This window comes from Dendropsophus ebraccatus, chromosome 6, assembly GCF_027789765.1.
Source record: "Dendropsophus ebraccatus isolate aDenEbr1 chromosome 6, aDenEbr1.pat, whole genome shotgun sequence".
Taxonomy (NCBI): domain Eukaryota; kingdom Metazoa; phylum Chordata; class Amphibia; order Anura; family Hylidae; genus Dendropsophus; species Dendropsophus ebraccatus.
This window is the reverse complement of record NC_091459.1, coordinates 149,348,196-149,365,937: the sequence shown is the minus strand read 5'-3', so window position 1 is coordinate 149,365,937 and position 17,742 is coordinate 149,348,196. Positions and strand designations below refer to the sequence as shown.

The window sequence follows — 17,742 nt, the reverse complement described above, 5'->3', positions numbered from 1 at the left end:
CACAATACAGAACACAGGTGATACAGTACAGGTGTACAGACTACACTACAGAATACAGGTAATATAGTACAGGTGTACACAATACAGAACACAGGTGATACAGTACAGGTGTACACACTACACTACAGGATACAGGTGATACCAGGTGATATAGTACAGGTGTACAGACTACACTACAGAATACAGGTAATATAGTACAGGTGTACACAATACAGAACAGGTGTACACACTACACTACAGGATACAGGTAATACAGTATAGGTGTACACTCTACACTACAGGATACAGGTAATACCAGGTGATATAGTAAGTACAGGTGTAAACACTACACTACAGGTTACATGTGTTACCAGGTTATACAGAACATGTGTACAGACTACACTATAGGAATCAGGTAATATCAGATGATACAGTACAGGTGTACACAATACAGAACACAGGTAATACAGTACAGGTGTACACACTACACTACAGGATACAGTTAATACCAAGTGATAAAGTACAGGTCTACACATTACAGGATACAGGTAATATCAGGTGTGCACACTACACTACAGAATACAGGTAACACCAGGTGATATAGTACAGGTGTACAGCCTACACTACAGAATACAGGTAATATAGTACAGGTGTAAACAATACAGAACTACAGAACACAGGTAATACACTACAGGTGTACACACTACAGGATACAGGTAATACAGTATAGGTGTACACTGTACACTACAGGATACAGGTAATACCAGGTGATATAGTAAGTACAGGTGTAAACACTACACTACAGGTTACATGTGATACCAGGTTATACAGAACATGTGTACAGACTACACTATAGGAATTAGGTAATATCAGATGATATAGTACAGGTGTACACAATACAGAACACAGGTAATATCAGGTGTGCACACTACACTACAGAATACAGGTAACACCAGGTGATATGGTACAGGTGTACACTCTACACTTTAGGATACAGGTAATACCAGGTAATAGAGCACAGGTGTACAATTTAAACTACAGGATAAAGGTAATGCCAGGTGATATAGCACAGGTGTACAGACTACACTACAGGATACAGGTTATATAGTACAGGTGTACACCCTTCACTACAGGATACAGGTAATACTATGTGATTTAGTATAGGTGTACGGACTACACTACAGAATACAGGTAATACCAGTTGATATAGTACAGGTGTACACACTACACTACAGGATACAGGTGATATAGTACAGGTGTACACACTATACTACAGAATACAGGTAATAACAGGTGATATCGTACAGGTGTACACACTATACTATAGGATACAAGTAATACCAGGTGATATAGTACAGGTGTACAGACTACACTACAGGATAGAGGTAGTGCAAGGTGATGTAGTACAGGTGTACAGACTACACTACAGGATACAGGTAATACCAGGTGATATAGTACAGGTGTACAGACTACACTACAGGATAGAGGTAGTGCAAGGTGATATAGCACAGGTGTACACACTATACTATAGGATACAGGTAATACCAGGTGATATAGCATAGGTGTACACACTACACAATACAGGTAATACCAGGTGGTATACTACAGGTGTACACACTATACTACAGAATACAAGTAACACAAAGTGATGCAGTACAGGTGTACACACTACACTACAGGATACAGGTAATATCAGGTAATACCGTACAGGTGTACAGACTACACTACACAATACAGGTAATATCAGGTGATATAGTATATGTGTACAGACTTCACTACAGGATACAGGTAATATAGTACAGGTGTACACACTATACTACAGAATACAGGTAATATAGTACAGGTGTACACACTACACTACAGGATAAAGGTAATACCAGGTGATATAGTACAGGTGTATAAACTTTACTACAGGATACAGGTAACACAAAGTAATATTGTTCAGGTGTAAACACTACACTACATGATACAGATAATACGTTCAGGTGTACACACTACAGGATACAGGTAATACCAGGTGATATAGTACAGGTGTACACACTACAGGATACAGGTAATACCAGGTTATATAGTACAGGTGTACAGACTACACTACAGGATAGAGGTAGTGCAAGGTGATATAGTACAGGTGTACAGACTACACTACAGGATACAGGTAATACCAGGTAATATAGTTCAGGTGAACAGACTAAACTGCAGAATACAGGTAAAACCAGGTGACATAGTACAGGTGTACACACTACACTACAGGATACAGGTAGCACAAGGTGATATAGTACAAGTATAAAGATTACACTACAGAATACAGGTAATATCAGGTTATATAGTACAGTAGTACAGACTTCCCTACAGGATACAGGTAATATAGTACAGGTGTACACACTACACTACAGGATACAGGTAATATAGTACAGGTGTACACACTACACTACAAGATACAGGTAATACAGTACAGAATACAGGTAAAGTGAGGTGATATAGTACAGGTGTACACACTACACTATAGGATACAGGAAACACCAGGTGTTATAGCACAGGTGTACACAGTACCCTACAGGATACAGGTAATACTAGGTGATATAGTACAGGTGTACACACTACCCTACAGGATACAGGTAATACTAGGTGATATAGTACAGGTGTATACACACTACACTACAGGATACAGGTAATACCAGGTGATATAGTATAGGTGTAAACACTACCCTACAGGATACAGGTAATACTAGGTGATATAGTACAGGTGCACAGACTACACTACAGGATACAGGTAATACTAGGTGATATAGTACAGGTGCACACACTACACTACATGATACAGGTAACACCAGGTTATATAGTACATTTTTACACACTACACTATAGGATACAGGTAACACCAGGTGATACAGTACAGGTGTACACATTACACTACAGGATACAGGTAGTACCAGGTAATACAGTACAGGTGTACACACTACACTACAGAATACAGCTAACACGAGGTGATATAGTACAGGTGTACACACTACACTATAGGATACAGGGTAATACCAGGTGTTATAGCACAGGTGTACACATTACAGGATACAGGTAATATTATGTGATATAGTACAGGTGTATACACACTACACTACAGGATACAGGTAATACCAGGTGATATAGTACAGGTGTACAGACTAAACTATAGAATACAGGTAATAATAGGTGATATAGTACAGGTGTACACACTGCACTAGGGGTTCAGGTAATACCAGGTGATATACTTCAGGTGTACAGACTACACTAGGGGGGACATGTATCATCCGGCGTATCTTTTTTTTTTTTTTTTTGGCGGAAAGAGCCGATTTGCAAATATTTTATTAGCAAAATGGCTGATTTGTGAATAAAATATTCACAAATCAGCTCTTTCCGCCAGGTACGCCGGGGAGGGGGTGTGGAGGGGGCGGAACGGCATTCAGCATTTTTTTCTCTTAAAGATACGCCGAAAACCTTAATAAATGTCCCCCTAGGAGTACAGGTAAGGGCAGACCAGTTCAGGTGACAGAGGTAATGTCGGGTAAGCAGCAAGACAACCAGTGAATATGGATGCCAGCTGAACTGCATAAATCATGAGCATCAAGCTGGAGCTGAGTTCATAACCTTTTCTACTTGGAACAGAAACTATGTCAGTGCAGCCGCAGCGCGGTCATGACTCAGCTACACTTAATAACGTATCCAGCTTTAATTACTCCACAAATTAACTGGATCATTATTTAGTCACACACAGAGTGCAATACACAGGTCGGACCAATGAATACAGCAAAGAAACAACTCTAAAGAGTCCCCTCACCCACCAGGGACGACCAACACAGCTTCTACACCAAGCTAAGACTACCAAGGGGCAACCCTACTGAAATGTGCGGAGATTCATCATGAGCCTCCTGATTATTACATCGCCAGGTCCATCTACCAATCAGGGCCTTGGCATGGCTAGAGGAAACGCCCACGAGGAGCAGTCATGGCAACCATACAGTAGGTTACTTGGCTTTTACAGAACATTATAAGAACTCTAAAAAACTAGATGTCAACTCATGGACTTAAAGAAGAACCCAGACAGAACTCCCATCCCCGTCCTCACTAGACTCATTTCTGGTCTTTCAGGTGCCATGACATGAAACCACTGAAACAAAGGATAAAAGGGATATAAGGACAGAAAATGTGACGGCGCTCTCAAGTGTCCAGGTCATGTGGTTTACACATCGATGGTCGAGATCCCCAGATATGGCGGTGGAGGTTAATGGACAGTGGATAAGATGTGGAGAGTGACAACCATCCATGGATGAGGTCTCCAGATATTGCAGCCGAAGTTTATGGACAGTGGATAAGGTGTGGAGAGTGACAACCATCCATCGATGAGGTCTCCAGATATGGCGGTGGAGGTTAATGGACAGTGGATAACATGTGAGGAGTGACAACCATCCAATGATGAGGTCTCCAGATATGGCAGTGGAGGTCAATGGATAGCGAAGGTCATGGAACCTTAGCTAACTCCACCCATCATTACACTAGGACTCCGGCCACATACATCATAGGACTCAAATCATAATCTACTCAAAGTGAGACAACCAGCTGGGGAAACAGCTGGCCACCATCACAGACAGCTGTCATATGCCTGGCATGTGGAAAACCGTATGGAAAAGAATAACTGGACTCACCATTTCCTGTTTCCGCCTCCTGCCTGGACGACCAACTTTCTTCATGGACCCCCCAACATCCTGCCTGTCCTCTCTGCTCTTCTGATCCTTGGCGTCATCTTCTCCCTGGTGATGAGAAATATCAGAGATTCATCAGATAAGGGTGCGGTGGGGGGTGGGGGGTGAGTATACAGTCCAGGACATGACATCATTTCACCTGGTTATATATTATACAGTGTCTAGGACCCTGGGGTCTTTGTACATGTCACACTGTGTCTCCAGGCTTCTCTGGACATCACCTTCACCTGTAGCCCATTCCTTACTACTATTACCTCACCTGGAAATGTGACAGTGTGTCTTTAAGAAGAGAGAGTAAAATCTCCTGACGTGTGTGAAGTGTTCTGCCCTTCCTCCGGTAGAAGAAGCGATAGAAGCGAGTCAGCACAAGTCTGCGCACAGGATCAGCGGGGAGCCACGTGCCACTCATTGTCTTTATTAGTTATTTAAAGGGAATGGCAACAAGTGTCCTCGGCTCTGAGAGAACATGCTGAATTGCATTTCCTCAGGCACTCAGCAATAGTCCGTAAAATTTGGTTAATCGAGAAGGACACGGATAGAGAATAGAACAACAAGGACTCGTCTCCACTGAGAGAAGAACTACAAGAACTTGTCTCCACCAACAGAAGAACCTCAAGAACTTGTCTCCGCCAACAGAAGAACCACAAGGACTTGTCTCCACCAACAGAAGAACCACAAGGACTTGTCTCCACCAACAAAAGAACCACAAGGACTCATCTCCACCAACAGAAGAACTACAAGAACTTGTCTCCACCAACAGAAGAACCACAAGAACTTGTCTCCACCAACAGAAGAACTACAAGAACTTGTCTCCACCAACAGAAGAACCACAAGAACTTGTCTCCACCAACAGAAGAACTACAAGAACTTGTCTCCACCAACAGAAGAACCACAAGAACTTGTCTCCACCAACAAAAGAACCACAAGGACTCATCTCCACCAACAGAAGAACTACAAGAACTTGTCTCCACCAACAGAAGAACCACAAGAACTTGTCTCCACCAACAGAAGAACCACAAGGACTCGTCTCCACCAACAGAAGAACCTCAAGAACTTGTCTCCACCAACAGAAGAACCACAAGGACTTGTCTCCACCAACAGAAGAACCACAAGGACTCGTCTCCACCAACAGAAGAACCACAAGGACTCGTCTCCACCAACAGAAGAACCTCAAGAACTTGTCTCCCTTGACAGAAGAACCTCAAGGACTTGTCACCGCCGACAGAAGAACCACAAGGACTTGTGTCCACTAACAGAAAAATCACAAGGACTTGTCTCCACCGACAGAAGAACCACAAGGACTCGTCTCCACCAAGAAAAGAACCCCAAGGACTCATCTCCACCAAGAAAAGAACCACAAGGACTCATCTCCACCAAGAAAAGAACCACAAGGACTCGTCTCCACAGAGAAAAGAACCACAAGGACTCGTCTCCACAGAGAAAAGAACCACAAGGACTCATCTCAACCGAGAAAAGGATCACAAGGACGTATCTGCACCGGGAAGAGCTGGGTTTATAGTATAGTGTTTTGCAGTGCTCATAGTGAGGACACTCACCTCTTACTTACATCATATACTCACATACACAATGGACAGATATAAAGGCATTTATATCTGTCTTCCCCAAGATCTGCAATACACACTCAGTAAGATGAGTGCAACCCTTTCCTGTCCCAGGGCCACACTACCAGACCATACTACACCCAAGGGCCACAATACATATAACGTGTATTACTCTATTAAGGCTAGGTTCACACTGCGTTTTCAGCATCCGTTTAACGGATCCGTTTTTTTTAACGTCCAGAAAAATAGGGTCAGCAACGTTTTTTGGTCCGTTTTGGTCCGCCAAAAAAAACGGATCCGTTTTTTTTTATAATGGAAGTCAATGGAAAAACGGATGCACACAAATGAATCCGTTTTTTGCAATCCGTTTTTCATGCGTTTTTCATGCGTTTTTTGCGTTAAACGGATGCTGAAAACGCAGTGTGAACCTAGCCTAAGTTTTGTGACCCTGCTTCCCTTAACTGTCCTCATTCATCCTTACACTCACCTCCTACACTCTTCTGGTTACTCCTCACTCACAGTCTCTCATCTCTTACACACTTCTGGTTACTCCTCACTCACCATCTCTAATCTCTTACACACTTCTGGTTACTCCTCACTCACCATCTCTAATCTCTTACACACTTCTGGTTACTCCTCACTCACCATCTCTAATCTCTTACACACTTCTGGTTACTCCTCACTCACCTTCTCTCATCTCTTACACACTTCCGGTTACTCCTCACCTACCGTCTCTCATCTCTTACACACTTCCGGTTACTCCTCACTCACCGTCTCTCATCTCTTACACACTTCTGGTTACTCCTCACTCACCTTCTCTCATCTCTTACACACTTCCGGTTACTCCTCACCTACCGTCTCTCATCTCTTACACACTTCTGGTTACTCCTCACTCACCGTCTCTCATCTCTTACACACTTCCGGTTACTCCTCACTCACCTTCTCTCATCTCTTACACACTTCTGGTTACTCCTCACTCACCTTCTCTCATCTCTTACACACTTCTGGTTACTCCTCACTCACCTTCTCTCATCTCTTACACACTTCTGGTTACTCCTCACCTACCGTCTCTCATCTCTTACACACTTCTGGTTACTCCTCACTCACCTTCTCTCATCTCTTACACACTTCTGGTTACTCCTCACTCACCTCCTCTCATCTCTTACACACTAGCAGTTGCTTACTATGTTGTGTGTATAAGCATCTTTTATTACTTCACTCCTCTCTGACCTATCCATCTCCACCCTCATGCACTTTTGCTTTCTCCAGGGAGGTTTCTATGCTCTCTCACACTCAGCTTCTACTTTTGGCTCTCCACCAGCTAACTCTTCACTGCAATGTGGAGTCAAACCAGGTAACAGAGCCCCTGAGAGGCCGATGGAAACCACACCTCCAGAGTGCAGCTCTATAACATCTGACTCCAAGAGCAGCGCTCATGTATCAGGATGAGACGCACCAGCTGTAAGCAGAACTGGGAAGGTGGGGGGATAAAGATGGCAGACCATGGTGCACAGAGAGGACAGAGGAGACCCTGGTGCACATAGAGGACAGAGGAGACCCTGGTGCACAGAGAGGACAGAAGGGACCATGGTGCACAGAGAGGACAGAGGAGACCCTGGTGCACAGAGAGGACAGAGGAGACCCTGGTGCACAGAGAGGACAGAGGAGACCATGGTGCACAGAGAGGACAGAAGGGACCATGGTGCACAGAGAGGACAGAGGAGACCCTGGTGCACAGAGAGGACAGAGGAGACCCTGGTGCACAGAGAGGACAGAGGAGACCCTGGTGCACAGAGAGGACAGAGGAGACCCTGGTGCACAGAGAGGACAGAGGAGACCCTGGTGCACAGAGAGGACAGAAGGGACCATGGTGCACAGAGAGGACAGAGGAGACCCTGGTGTACAGAGAGGACAGAGGAGACCATGGTGCACAGAGAGGACAGAAGGGACCATGGTGCACAGAGAGGACAGAAGGGACCCTGGTGCACAGAGAGGACAGAGGAGACCCTGGTGCACAGAGAGGACAGAGGAGACCCTGGTGCACAGAGAGGACAGAAGGGACCCTGGTGCACAGAGAGGACAGAAGGGTCCCTGGTGCACAGAGAGGACAGAGGAGACCCTGGTGCACAGAGAGGACAGAGGAGACCCTGGTGCACAGAGAGGACAGAAGGGACCATGGTGCACAGAGAGGACAGAGGAGACCCTGGTGTACAGAGAGGACAGAGGAGACCATGGTGCACAGAGAGGACAGAAGGGACCATGGTGCACAGAGAGGACAGAAGGGACCCTGGTGCACAGAGAGGACAGAGGAGACCCTGGTGCACAGAGAGGACAGAGGAGACCCTGGTGCACAGAGAGGACAGAGGAGACCCTGGTGCACAGAGAGGACAGAGGAGACCATGGTGCACAGAGAGGACAGAGGAGACCCTGGTGCACAGAGAGGACAGAAGGGACCCTGGTGCACATAGAGGACAGAAGGGACCCTGGTGCACAGAGAGGACAGAAGGGACCCTGGTGCACAGAGAAGACAGAGAAGACCCTGGTGCACAGAGAGGACAGAGGAGACCATGGTGCACAGAGAGGACAGAGGAGACCCTGGTGCACAGAGAGGACAGAGGAGATCCTGGTGCACAGAGAGGACAGAGGAGACCCTGGTGCACAGAGAGGACAGAGGAGACCCTGGTGCACAGAGAGGACAGAGGAGACCCTGGTGCACAGAGAGGACAGAAGGGACCCTGGTGCACAGAGAGGACAGAGGAGACCCTGGTGCACAGAGAGGACAGAAGGGACCCTGGTGCACAGAGAGGACAGAGGAGACCATGGTGCACAGAGAGGACAGAGGAGACCCTGGTGTACAGAGAGGACAGAAGGGACCCTGGTGCACAGAGAGGATAGAGGAGACCCTGGTGCACAGAGAGGACAGAAGGGACCCTGGTACACATACCGGGGACCCCTTTTTATAACACCTCATACATATACAGGAGACCCCTTTATATAACACCTCATACACATACAGGGGACCTCTGTATATAACACCTTAGACACATCCAGGAGACCCCTTTATATAACACCTCAGACACATACAGAGCACAGTGAACACATATAGAGGACCCCATTCACATACAGCACGCCCCGTACACGGGATGCCGAGAATCTATAGGACAGGGGAGGGGGTTATACTGTAACGTGGACCAAAGTGACCCGCCCGGTGCACAAGCCGCCTTTATTCTCCCAGCACAAAGCGGCATTGGCAGGTGACGTGTAAATATCTGGATAATGGGAAACATATGTGGCGGTTAATGGAGAGGGTTTACGGCACTGGTGAGCCCTGCGGTGAATTTGGCAGCTGTGTCAAACATCTGGCCGTCTCCTCCACCCACCACCTACACTAGTCAGCTTTACATTTTCCTTTTACTGTAACCTCTCGACTGCCAGGAGAAAGCCCAACGCCAGCAAGCAAGAGAGTGGAGCTGCGCACATATCATGCGGTACAGATGTAGCAGAGCTCAGACCGCCATGTGACATGTGTATAATGTGTGGTGTCACATAGGACTGCAGGTAATCCTAGTAGCTTCTGCTCATCATAATACAGCCCGAAAATATAACATACTCAGCACTGCTACATCATAGCCTGATCTTCAGGTCCTCCCCTGGGATAGTCCCATTCTCAGGTCCTCCTCTGGCATAGCCTGATCCTCAGGTCCTCCTCTGGCATAGCCTGATCTTCAGGTCCTCCCCTGGGATAGTCCCATTCTCAGGTCCTCCTCTGGCATAGCCTGATCCTCAGGTCCTCCTCTGGCATAGCCTGATCCTCAGGTCCTCCTCTGGGATAGTCCCATTCTCAGGTCCTCCTCTGGCATAGCCTGATCCTCAGGTCCTCCTCTGGCATAGCCTGATCCTCAGGTTCTCCTCTGGCATAGCCTGATCCTCAGGTCCTCCTCTGGGATAGTCCCATTCTCGGGTCCTCCTCTGGAATAGCCTGATCCTCAGGTCCTCCTCTGGCATAGCCTGATCCTCAGGTCCTCCTCTGGAATAGCCTGATCCTCAGGTCCTCCTCTGGCATAGCCTGATCCTCAGGTCCTCCTCTGGAATAGCCTGATCCTCAGGTCCTCCTCTGGAATAGCCTGATCCTCAGGTCCTCCTCTGGCATAGCCTGATCCTCAGGTCCTCCTCTGGCATAGCCTGATCCTCAAGTCCTCCTCTGGAATAGCCTGATCCTCAGGTCCTCCTCTGGCATAGCCTGATCCTCAGGTCCTCCTCGGGCATAGCCTGATCCTCGGGTCCTCCTCTGGGATAGTCCCATTCTCTGGTCCTCCTCTGGCATAGCCTGATCCTCAGGTCCTCCTCTGGCATAGCCTGATCCTCAGGTCCTCCTCTGGGATAGTCCCATTCTCAGGTCCTCCTCTGGCATAGCCTGATCCTCAGGTCCTCCTCTGGGATAGTCCCATTCTCAGGTCCTCCTCTGGGATAGTCCCATTCTCAGGTCCTCCTCTGGGATAGCCTGATCCTCAGGTCCTCCTCTGGCATAGCCTGATCCTCAGGTCCTCCTCTGGGATAGTCCCATTCTCAGGTCCTCCTCTGGGATAGTCCCATTCTCAGGTCCTCCTCTGGGATAGTCCCATTCTCAGGTCCTCCTCTGGGATAGTCCCATTCTCAGGTCCTCCTCTGGGATAGTCCCATTCTCAGGTCCTCCTCTGGGATAGCCTGATCCTCAGGTCCTCCTCTGGCATAGCCTGATCTTCAGGTCCTCCTCTGGAATAGCCTGATCCTCAGGTCCTCCTCTGGAATAGCCTGATCCTCAGGTCCTCCTCTGGCATAGCCTGATCCTCGGGTCCTCCTCTGGGATAGTCCCATTCTCTGGTCCTCCTCTGGCATAGCCTGATCCTCAGGTCCTCCTCGGGCATAGCCTGATCCTCGGGTCCTCCTCTGGGATAGTCCCATTCTCAGGTCCTCCTCTGGCATAGCCTGATCCTCAGGTCCTCCTCTGGCATAGCCTGATCCTCAGGTCCTCCTCTGGGATAGTCCCATTCTCGGGTCCTCCTCTGGCATAGCCTGATCCTCAGGTCCTCCTCTGGCATAGCCTGATCCTCAGGTCCTCCTCTGGGATAGTCCCATTCTCAGGTCCTCCTCTGGGATAGTCCCATTCTCAGGTCCTCCTCTGGGATAGTCCCATTCTCAGGTCCTCCTCTGGGATAGTCCCATTCTCAGGTCCTCCTCTGGGATAGTCCCATTCTCAGGTCCTCCTCTGGGATAGTCCCATTCTCAGGTCCTCCTCTGGGATAGTCCCATTCTCAGGTCCTCCTCTGGCATAGCCTGATCCTCAGGTCCTCCTCTAGCATAGCCTGATCCTTAGGTCCTCCTCTGGGATAGCCTGATCCTCAGGTCATCCTCTGGGATAGTCCCATTCTCAGGTCCTCCTCTGGGATAGTCCCATTCTCAGGTCCCCCTCTGGCATAGCCTGATCCTCAGGTCCTCCTCTGGCATAGCCTGATCCTCAGGTCCTAGTCTGGGATAGTCCCATTCTCAGGTCCTCCTCTGGGATAGTCCCATTCTCAGGTCCTCCTCTGGGATAGTCCCATTCTCAGGTCCTCCTCTGGGATAGTCCCATTCTCAGGTCCTCCTCTGGGATAGTCCCATTCTCAGGTCCTCCTCTGGCATAGCCTGATCTTCAGATCCTCCCCTGGGATAGTCCCATTCTCAGGTCCTCCTCTGGCATAGCCTGATCCTCAGGTCCTCCTCTGGGATAGCCTGATCCTCAGGTCCTCCTCTGGGATAGTCCCATTCTCAGGTCCTCCTCTGGGATAGTCCCATTCTCAGGTCCTCCTCTGGCATAGCCTGATCCTCAGGTCCTCCTCTGGGATAGTCCCATTCTCAGGTCCTCCTCTGGGATAGTCCCATTCTCAGGTCCTCCTCTGGCATAGCCTGATCCTCAGGTCCTCCTCTGGGATAGTCCCATTCTCAGGTCCTCCTCTGGGATAGTCCCATTCTCAGGTCCTCCTCTGGCATAGCCTGATCCTCAGGTCCTAGTCTGGGATAGTCCCATTCTCAGGTCCTCCTCTGGCATAGCCTGATCCTCAGGTCCTCCTCTGGGATAGTCCCATTCTCAGGTCCTCCTCTGGCATAGCCTGATCCTCAGGTCCTCCTCTGGGATAGTCCCATTCTCAGATCCTCCTCTGGGATAGTCCCATTCTCAGGTCCTCCTCTGGGATAGCCTGATCCTCAGGTCCTCCTCTGGGATAGTCCCATTCTCAGATCCTCCTCTGGGATAGTCCCATTCTCAGGTCCTCCTCTGGGATAGTCCCATTCTCAGGTCCTCCTCTGGCATAGCCTGATCCTCAGGTCCTCCTCTGGGATAGTCCCATTCTCAGGTCCTCCTCTGGCATAGCCTGATCCTCAGGTCCTCCTCTGGGATAGTCCCATTCTCAGATCCTCCTCTGGGATAGTCCCATTCTCAGGTCCTCCTCTGGGATAGTCCCATTCTCAGGTCCTCCTCTGGCATAGCCTGATCCTCAGGTCCTCCTCTGGGATAGTCCCATTCTCAGATCCTCCTCTGGGATAGTCCCATTCTCAGGTCCTCCTCTGGGATAGTCCCATTCTCAGATCCTCCTCTGGCATAGCCTGATCCTCAGGTCCTCCTCTGGGATAGTCCCATTCTCAGGTCCTCCTCTGGGAATGCCTGATCCTCAGGTCACAGATAGGTCAAGCACATGTAGTCTGAGCTAGGAAGGCCAAGCTGGGTTATTCCAAGAGGGCTGGAGAAGGTCATAGGAGGTTCTGCATCTTCTCTACATTGACTATACAGCCGCTAATCCTCCTGGGTTACACACCTGTACTGTAGACGCCTCATTATACGTAACGGCTGTGTCTTACAGGGAAACTCCCAGCTTGGTTTTCTAACCTTCAGGGTATGAAGAAGTGAGTGTCAGGAGTGAGAGCGGCGTCTGCACAATGTACGAGCTCCAGGAGAACCCATAGGTGGCGGCTTGGGAAGGAAAATCATTATATACGTTGGATCCACAAGAGGCTTCTCTCTGCTATAGTGTATGCAAATGGCAGAGCTGTAACAACTGTATCCAGTGTGGACAATGCTCTGTAAGCTCTACAGCCTCGACCCCAGACTGATACATTGTACATAGCTAGTCCTGTCTATAGACAATGCTCTGTGAGCTTTAAAGCCTGGAATCCAGACTGATACATTCTATACAGCTAGTCCTGTCTATAAACAATGCTCTGTGAGCTCTACAGCCTGGACTCCAGACTGATACATTGTATATAGCTGGTGCTGTGTATAGACAATGCTCTGTGAGCTCTACAGCCTGGACCCCAGATACATTGTATACAGCTAGTCCTGTCTATAGAAATGCTCTGTGAGCTCTACAGCCTGGACCCCACATACATTGTACATAGCTAGTCCTGTCTATAGACAATGCTCTGTGAGCTCTACAGCCTGGACCCCAGATACATTGTATACAGCTAGTCCTGTCTATAGACAATGCTCTGTGTCACCTCTCACCTTGTGGGGCTGGAGGGCGTCTGTGTCCGGGTCGGAGTTGCTGGTGTTGAGTATAGTACCATTGGACAGCATCATTGGGAAGGGTTCCCGTATATCCACGGTCGGGGGAGGTGACACAATCCTCAGGAGAAGATGGAACAATCCGAGGGTAAGACACAACGACCCTGTGAATGACCTCAGGGGGAAGGAGCGCAGCAGGTGGAGGGCGTGTGGGGTGGCCGAGTCCTCAGATCTTCCTGCTTTGTCCTATAAAAACGCAGAAGAAACATTGTATCAGCACGAAATCCGCCACATCCTAGAACACAGCACCCAGGGATCACGCTACATGCTGCCTGGAGACTCATCAATGAAAATTACAGGGGAAGATTTATCAGAGAGACAACGTGACGGCAGCCGTGCTACGGACAAGAGGCGTCCCCCGACCATCTGCACCCCCAAATAGTATATAGCTAGTATACAGTAGTGACGCCCGATAACTAGTATACAGCCGGGAAGTGACCCCCAATAACTAGGATACAGTGCAGGAGTGACCCCCCCGATAACTAGTATACAGTATACAGGAGTGACCCCCGATAACTAGTATACAGTGCAGGAGTGACCCGCCGATGACTAGTATACAGTATACAGGAGTGACCCCCAGATAACTAGTATACAGCCCCGGAGTGACCCCCGATAACTAGTATACAGCCCCGGAGTGACCCCCGATAACTAGTATACAGCCCGGGACTGACCCCCGATAACTAGTATACAGCCCGGGAGTGACCCCCGATAACTAGTATACAGCCCGGGAGTGACCCCCGATAACTAGTATACAGCCCGGGAGTGACCCCCGATAACTAGTATACAGCCCGGCAGTGACCCCGGATAACTAGTATACAGCCCGGGAGTGACCCCCGATAACTAGTATACAGGAGTGACCCGCCGATAACTAGTATACAGGAGTGACGCCCGATAACTAGTATACAGGAGTGACCCCCGATAACTAGTATACAGCCCGGGAGTGACCCCCGGTAACTAGTATACAGCCCGGCAGTGACCCCCGATAACTAGTATACAGCCCGGGAGTGACCCCCGATAACTAGTATACAGCCCGGGAGTGACCCCCGATAACTAGTATACAGGAGTGACGCCCAATAACTAGTATACAGGAGTGACCCCCGATAACTAGTATACAGCCCGGGAGTGACCCCCGATAACTAGTATACAGGAGTGACCCCCGATAACTAGTATACAGGAGTGACGCCCAATAACTAGTATACAGGAGTGACCCCCGATAACTAGTATACAGCCGGGGAGTGACCCCCAATAACTAGTATACAGTATACAAGACCCCCGATAACGAGTATACAGTCTGGTAGTGACCCCCCTACCCCCCTACCCCCCCCCCCCCCGATAACTAGTATACAGCCGGGAAGTGACCCCCGATAACTAGTATACAGCCCGAGAGTGAACCCCGATAACTAGAATACAGTATACAGTAGTGACCCCGATAACTAGTATACAGTATACAGGAGTGACCCCCGATAACTAGTATACAGCCCGGGAGTGACCCCCGATAACTAGTATACAGCCCGGGAGTGACCCCCGATAACTAGTATACAGCCCGGGAGTGATCCCCAATAACTAGTATACAGCCCGGGAGTGACCCCCGATAACTAGTATACAGCCCGGCAGTGACCCCCGATAACTAGTATACAGCCCGGGAGTGACCCCCGATAACTAGTATACAGCCCGGGAGTGACCCCCGATAACTAGTATACAGCCCGGCAGTGACCCCCGATAACTAGTATACAGCCCGGCAGTGACCCCCGATAACTAGTATACAGCCCGGGAGTGACCCCCGATAACTAGTATACAGGAGTGACGCCCAATAACTAGTATACAGGAGTGACCCCCGATAACTAGTATACAGCCGGGGAGTGACCCCCAATAACTAGTATACAGTATACAAGACCCCCGATAACTAGTATACAGCCTGGGAGAGACCCCCGATAACTAGTATACAGCCCGGGAGTGACCCCCGATAACTAGTATACAGGAGTGACGCCCAATAACTAGTATACAGGAGTGACCCCCGATAACTAGTATACAGCCGGGGAGTGACCCCCGATAACTAGTATACAGGAGTGACGCCCAATAACTAGTATACAGGAGTGACCCCCAATAACTAGTATACAGTATACAAGACCCCCGATAACGAGTATACAGTCTGGTAGTGACCCCCCTACCCCCCTACCCCCCCCCCCCCCCCGATAACTAGTATACAGCCGGGAAGTGACCCCCGATAACTAGTATACAGCCCGAGAGTGAACCCCGATAACTAGAATACAGTATACAGTAGTGACCCCGATAACTAGTATACAGTATACAGGAGTGACCCCCGATAACTAGTATACAGCCCGGGAGAGACCCCCGATAACTAGTATACAGGAGTGACGCCCAATAACTAGTATACAGGAGTGACCCCCGATAACTAGTATACAGCCCGGGAGTGACCCCCGATAACTAGTATACAGCCCGGCAGTGACCCCCGATAACTAGTATACAGCCCGGGAGTGACCCCCGATAACTAGTATACAGCCCAAGAGTGACCCCCGATAACTAGTATACAGCCCGGGAGTGACCCCCGATAACTAGTATACAGCCCGGGAGTGACCCCCGATAACTAGTATACAGCCCGGGAGTGACCCCCCAATAACTAGTATACAGCCCGGGAGTGACCCCCGATAACTAGTATACAGCCCGGGAGTGACCCCCGATAACTAGTATACAGCCCGGGAGTGACCCCCGATAACAAGTATACAGCCCAGGAGTGACCCCCCAATAACTAGTATACAGCCCGGGAGTGATCCCCGATAACTAGTATACAGCCCGGGAGTGTACGGGGGGAGGGGGGTTACTTCTGTATATACTGTACGGGGGGAGGGGGTTACTTCTGTATATACTGTATGGGGGGAGGGGGTTACTTCTGTATATACTGTACGGGGGGAGGGGGTTACTTCTGTATATACTGTATGGGGGGAGGGGGTTACTTCTGTGATATACTGTACGGGGGAGGGGGTTACTTCTGTGATATACTGTACGGGGGGAGGGGGTTACTTCTGTGATATACTGTATGGGGGAGGGGGTTATTTCTGTGATATACTGTACGGGGGGAGGGGGTTACTTCTGTGATATACTGTACGGGGGGAGGGGTTACTTCTGTTGTATACTGTACGGGGGAGGGGGTTACTTCTGTATATACTGTACGGGGGGAGGGGGTTACTTCTGTTGTATACTGTACGGGGGGAGGGGGTTACTTCTGTATATACTGTACGGGGGAGGGGTTACTTCTGTATATACTGTATGGGGGGAGGGGGTTACTTCTGTATATACTGTACGGGGGGAGGGGGTTACTTCTGTATATACTGTATGGGGGGAGGGGTTACTTCTGTATATACTGTATGGGGGGAGGGGTTACTTCTGTGATATACTGTACGGGGGAGGGGGTTACTTCTGTATATACTGTATGGGGGGAGGGGTTACTTCTGTGATATACTGTACGGGGGGAGGGGGTTACTTCTGTATATACTGCACGGGGGGGAGGGGGTTACTTCTGTGATATACTGTACGGGGGGAGGGGGTTACTTCTGTATATACTGTAAGGGGGGGGGTTACTTCTGATATACTGTACGGGGGGAGGGGGTTACTTCTGATATACTGTACGGGGGGAGGGGGTTACTTCTGATATACTGTACGGGGGGAGGGGGTTACTTCTGATATACTGTACGGGGGGAGGGGGTTACTTCTGTGATATACTGTACGGGGGGAGGGGGTTACTTCTGTATATACTGTACGGGGGGAGGGGGGTTATTTCTGTATATACTGTACGGGGGGAGGGGGCTACTTCTGTATATACTGTACGGGGGGAGGGGGGTTATTTCTGTATATACTGTACGGGGGAGGGGGTTACTTC

General features: G+C 49.2%; 1 protein-coding gene across 5 annotated transcripts in view; it reads right to left on the bottom strand.

Annotated features, from left to right (window-relative positions):
* The window catches only part of DNMT3A (DNA methyltransferase 3 alpha), a 179,460-nt gene that overhangs the window by 138,257 nt on the left and 23,461 nt on the right, over window positions 1–17,742 (bottom strand). For all 5 annotated transcript variants that reach the window (XM_069973236.1, XM_069973239.1, XM_069973241.1 and 2 more), the window contains exons 2-3: window positions 13,788–14,033; window positions 4,656–4,760 (exon numbers count right to left, since the gene is read on the bottom strand). In XM_069973236.1, the coding sequence (XP_069829337.1) occupies window positions 4,656–4,760; window positions 13,788–13,862 (180 nt within the window). In that variant the 5' untranslated portion in view covers window positions 13,863–14,033. The remainder of the gene's footprint in view (window positions 1–4,655; window positions 4,761–13,787; window positions 14,034–17,742) is intronic.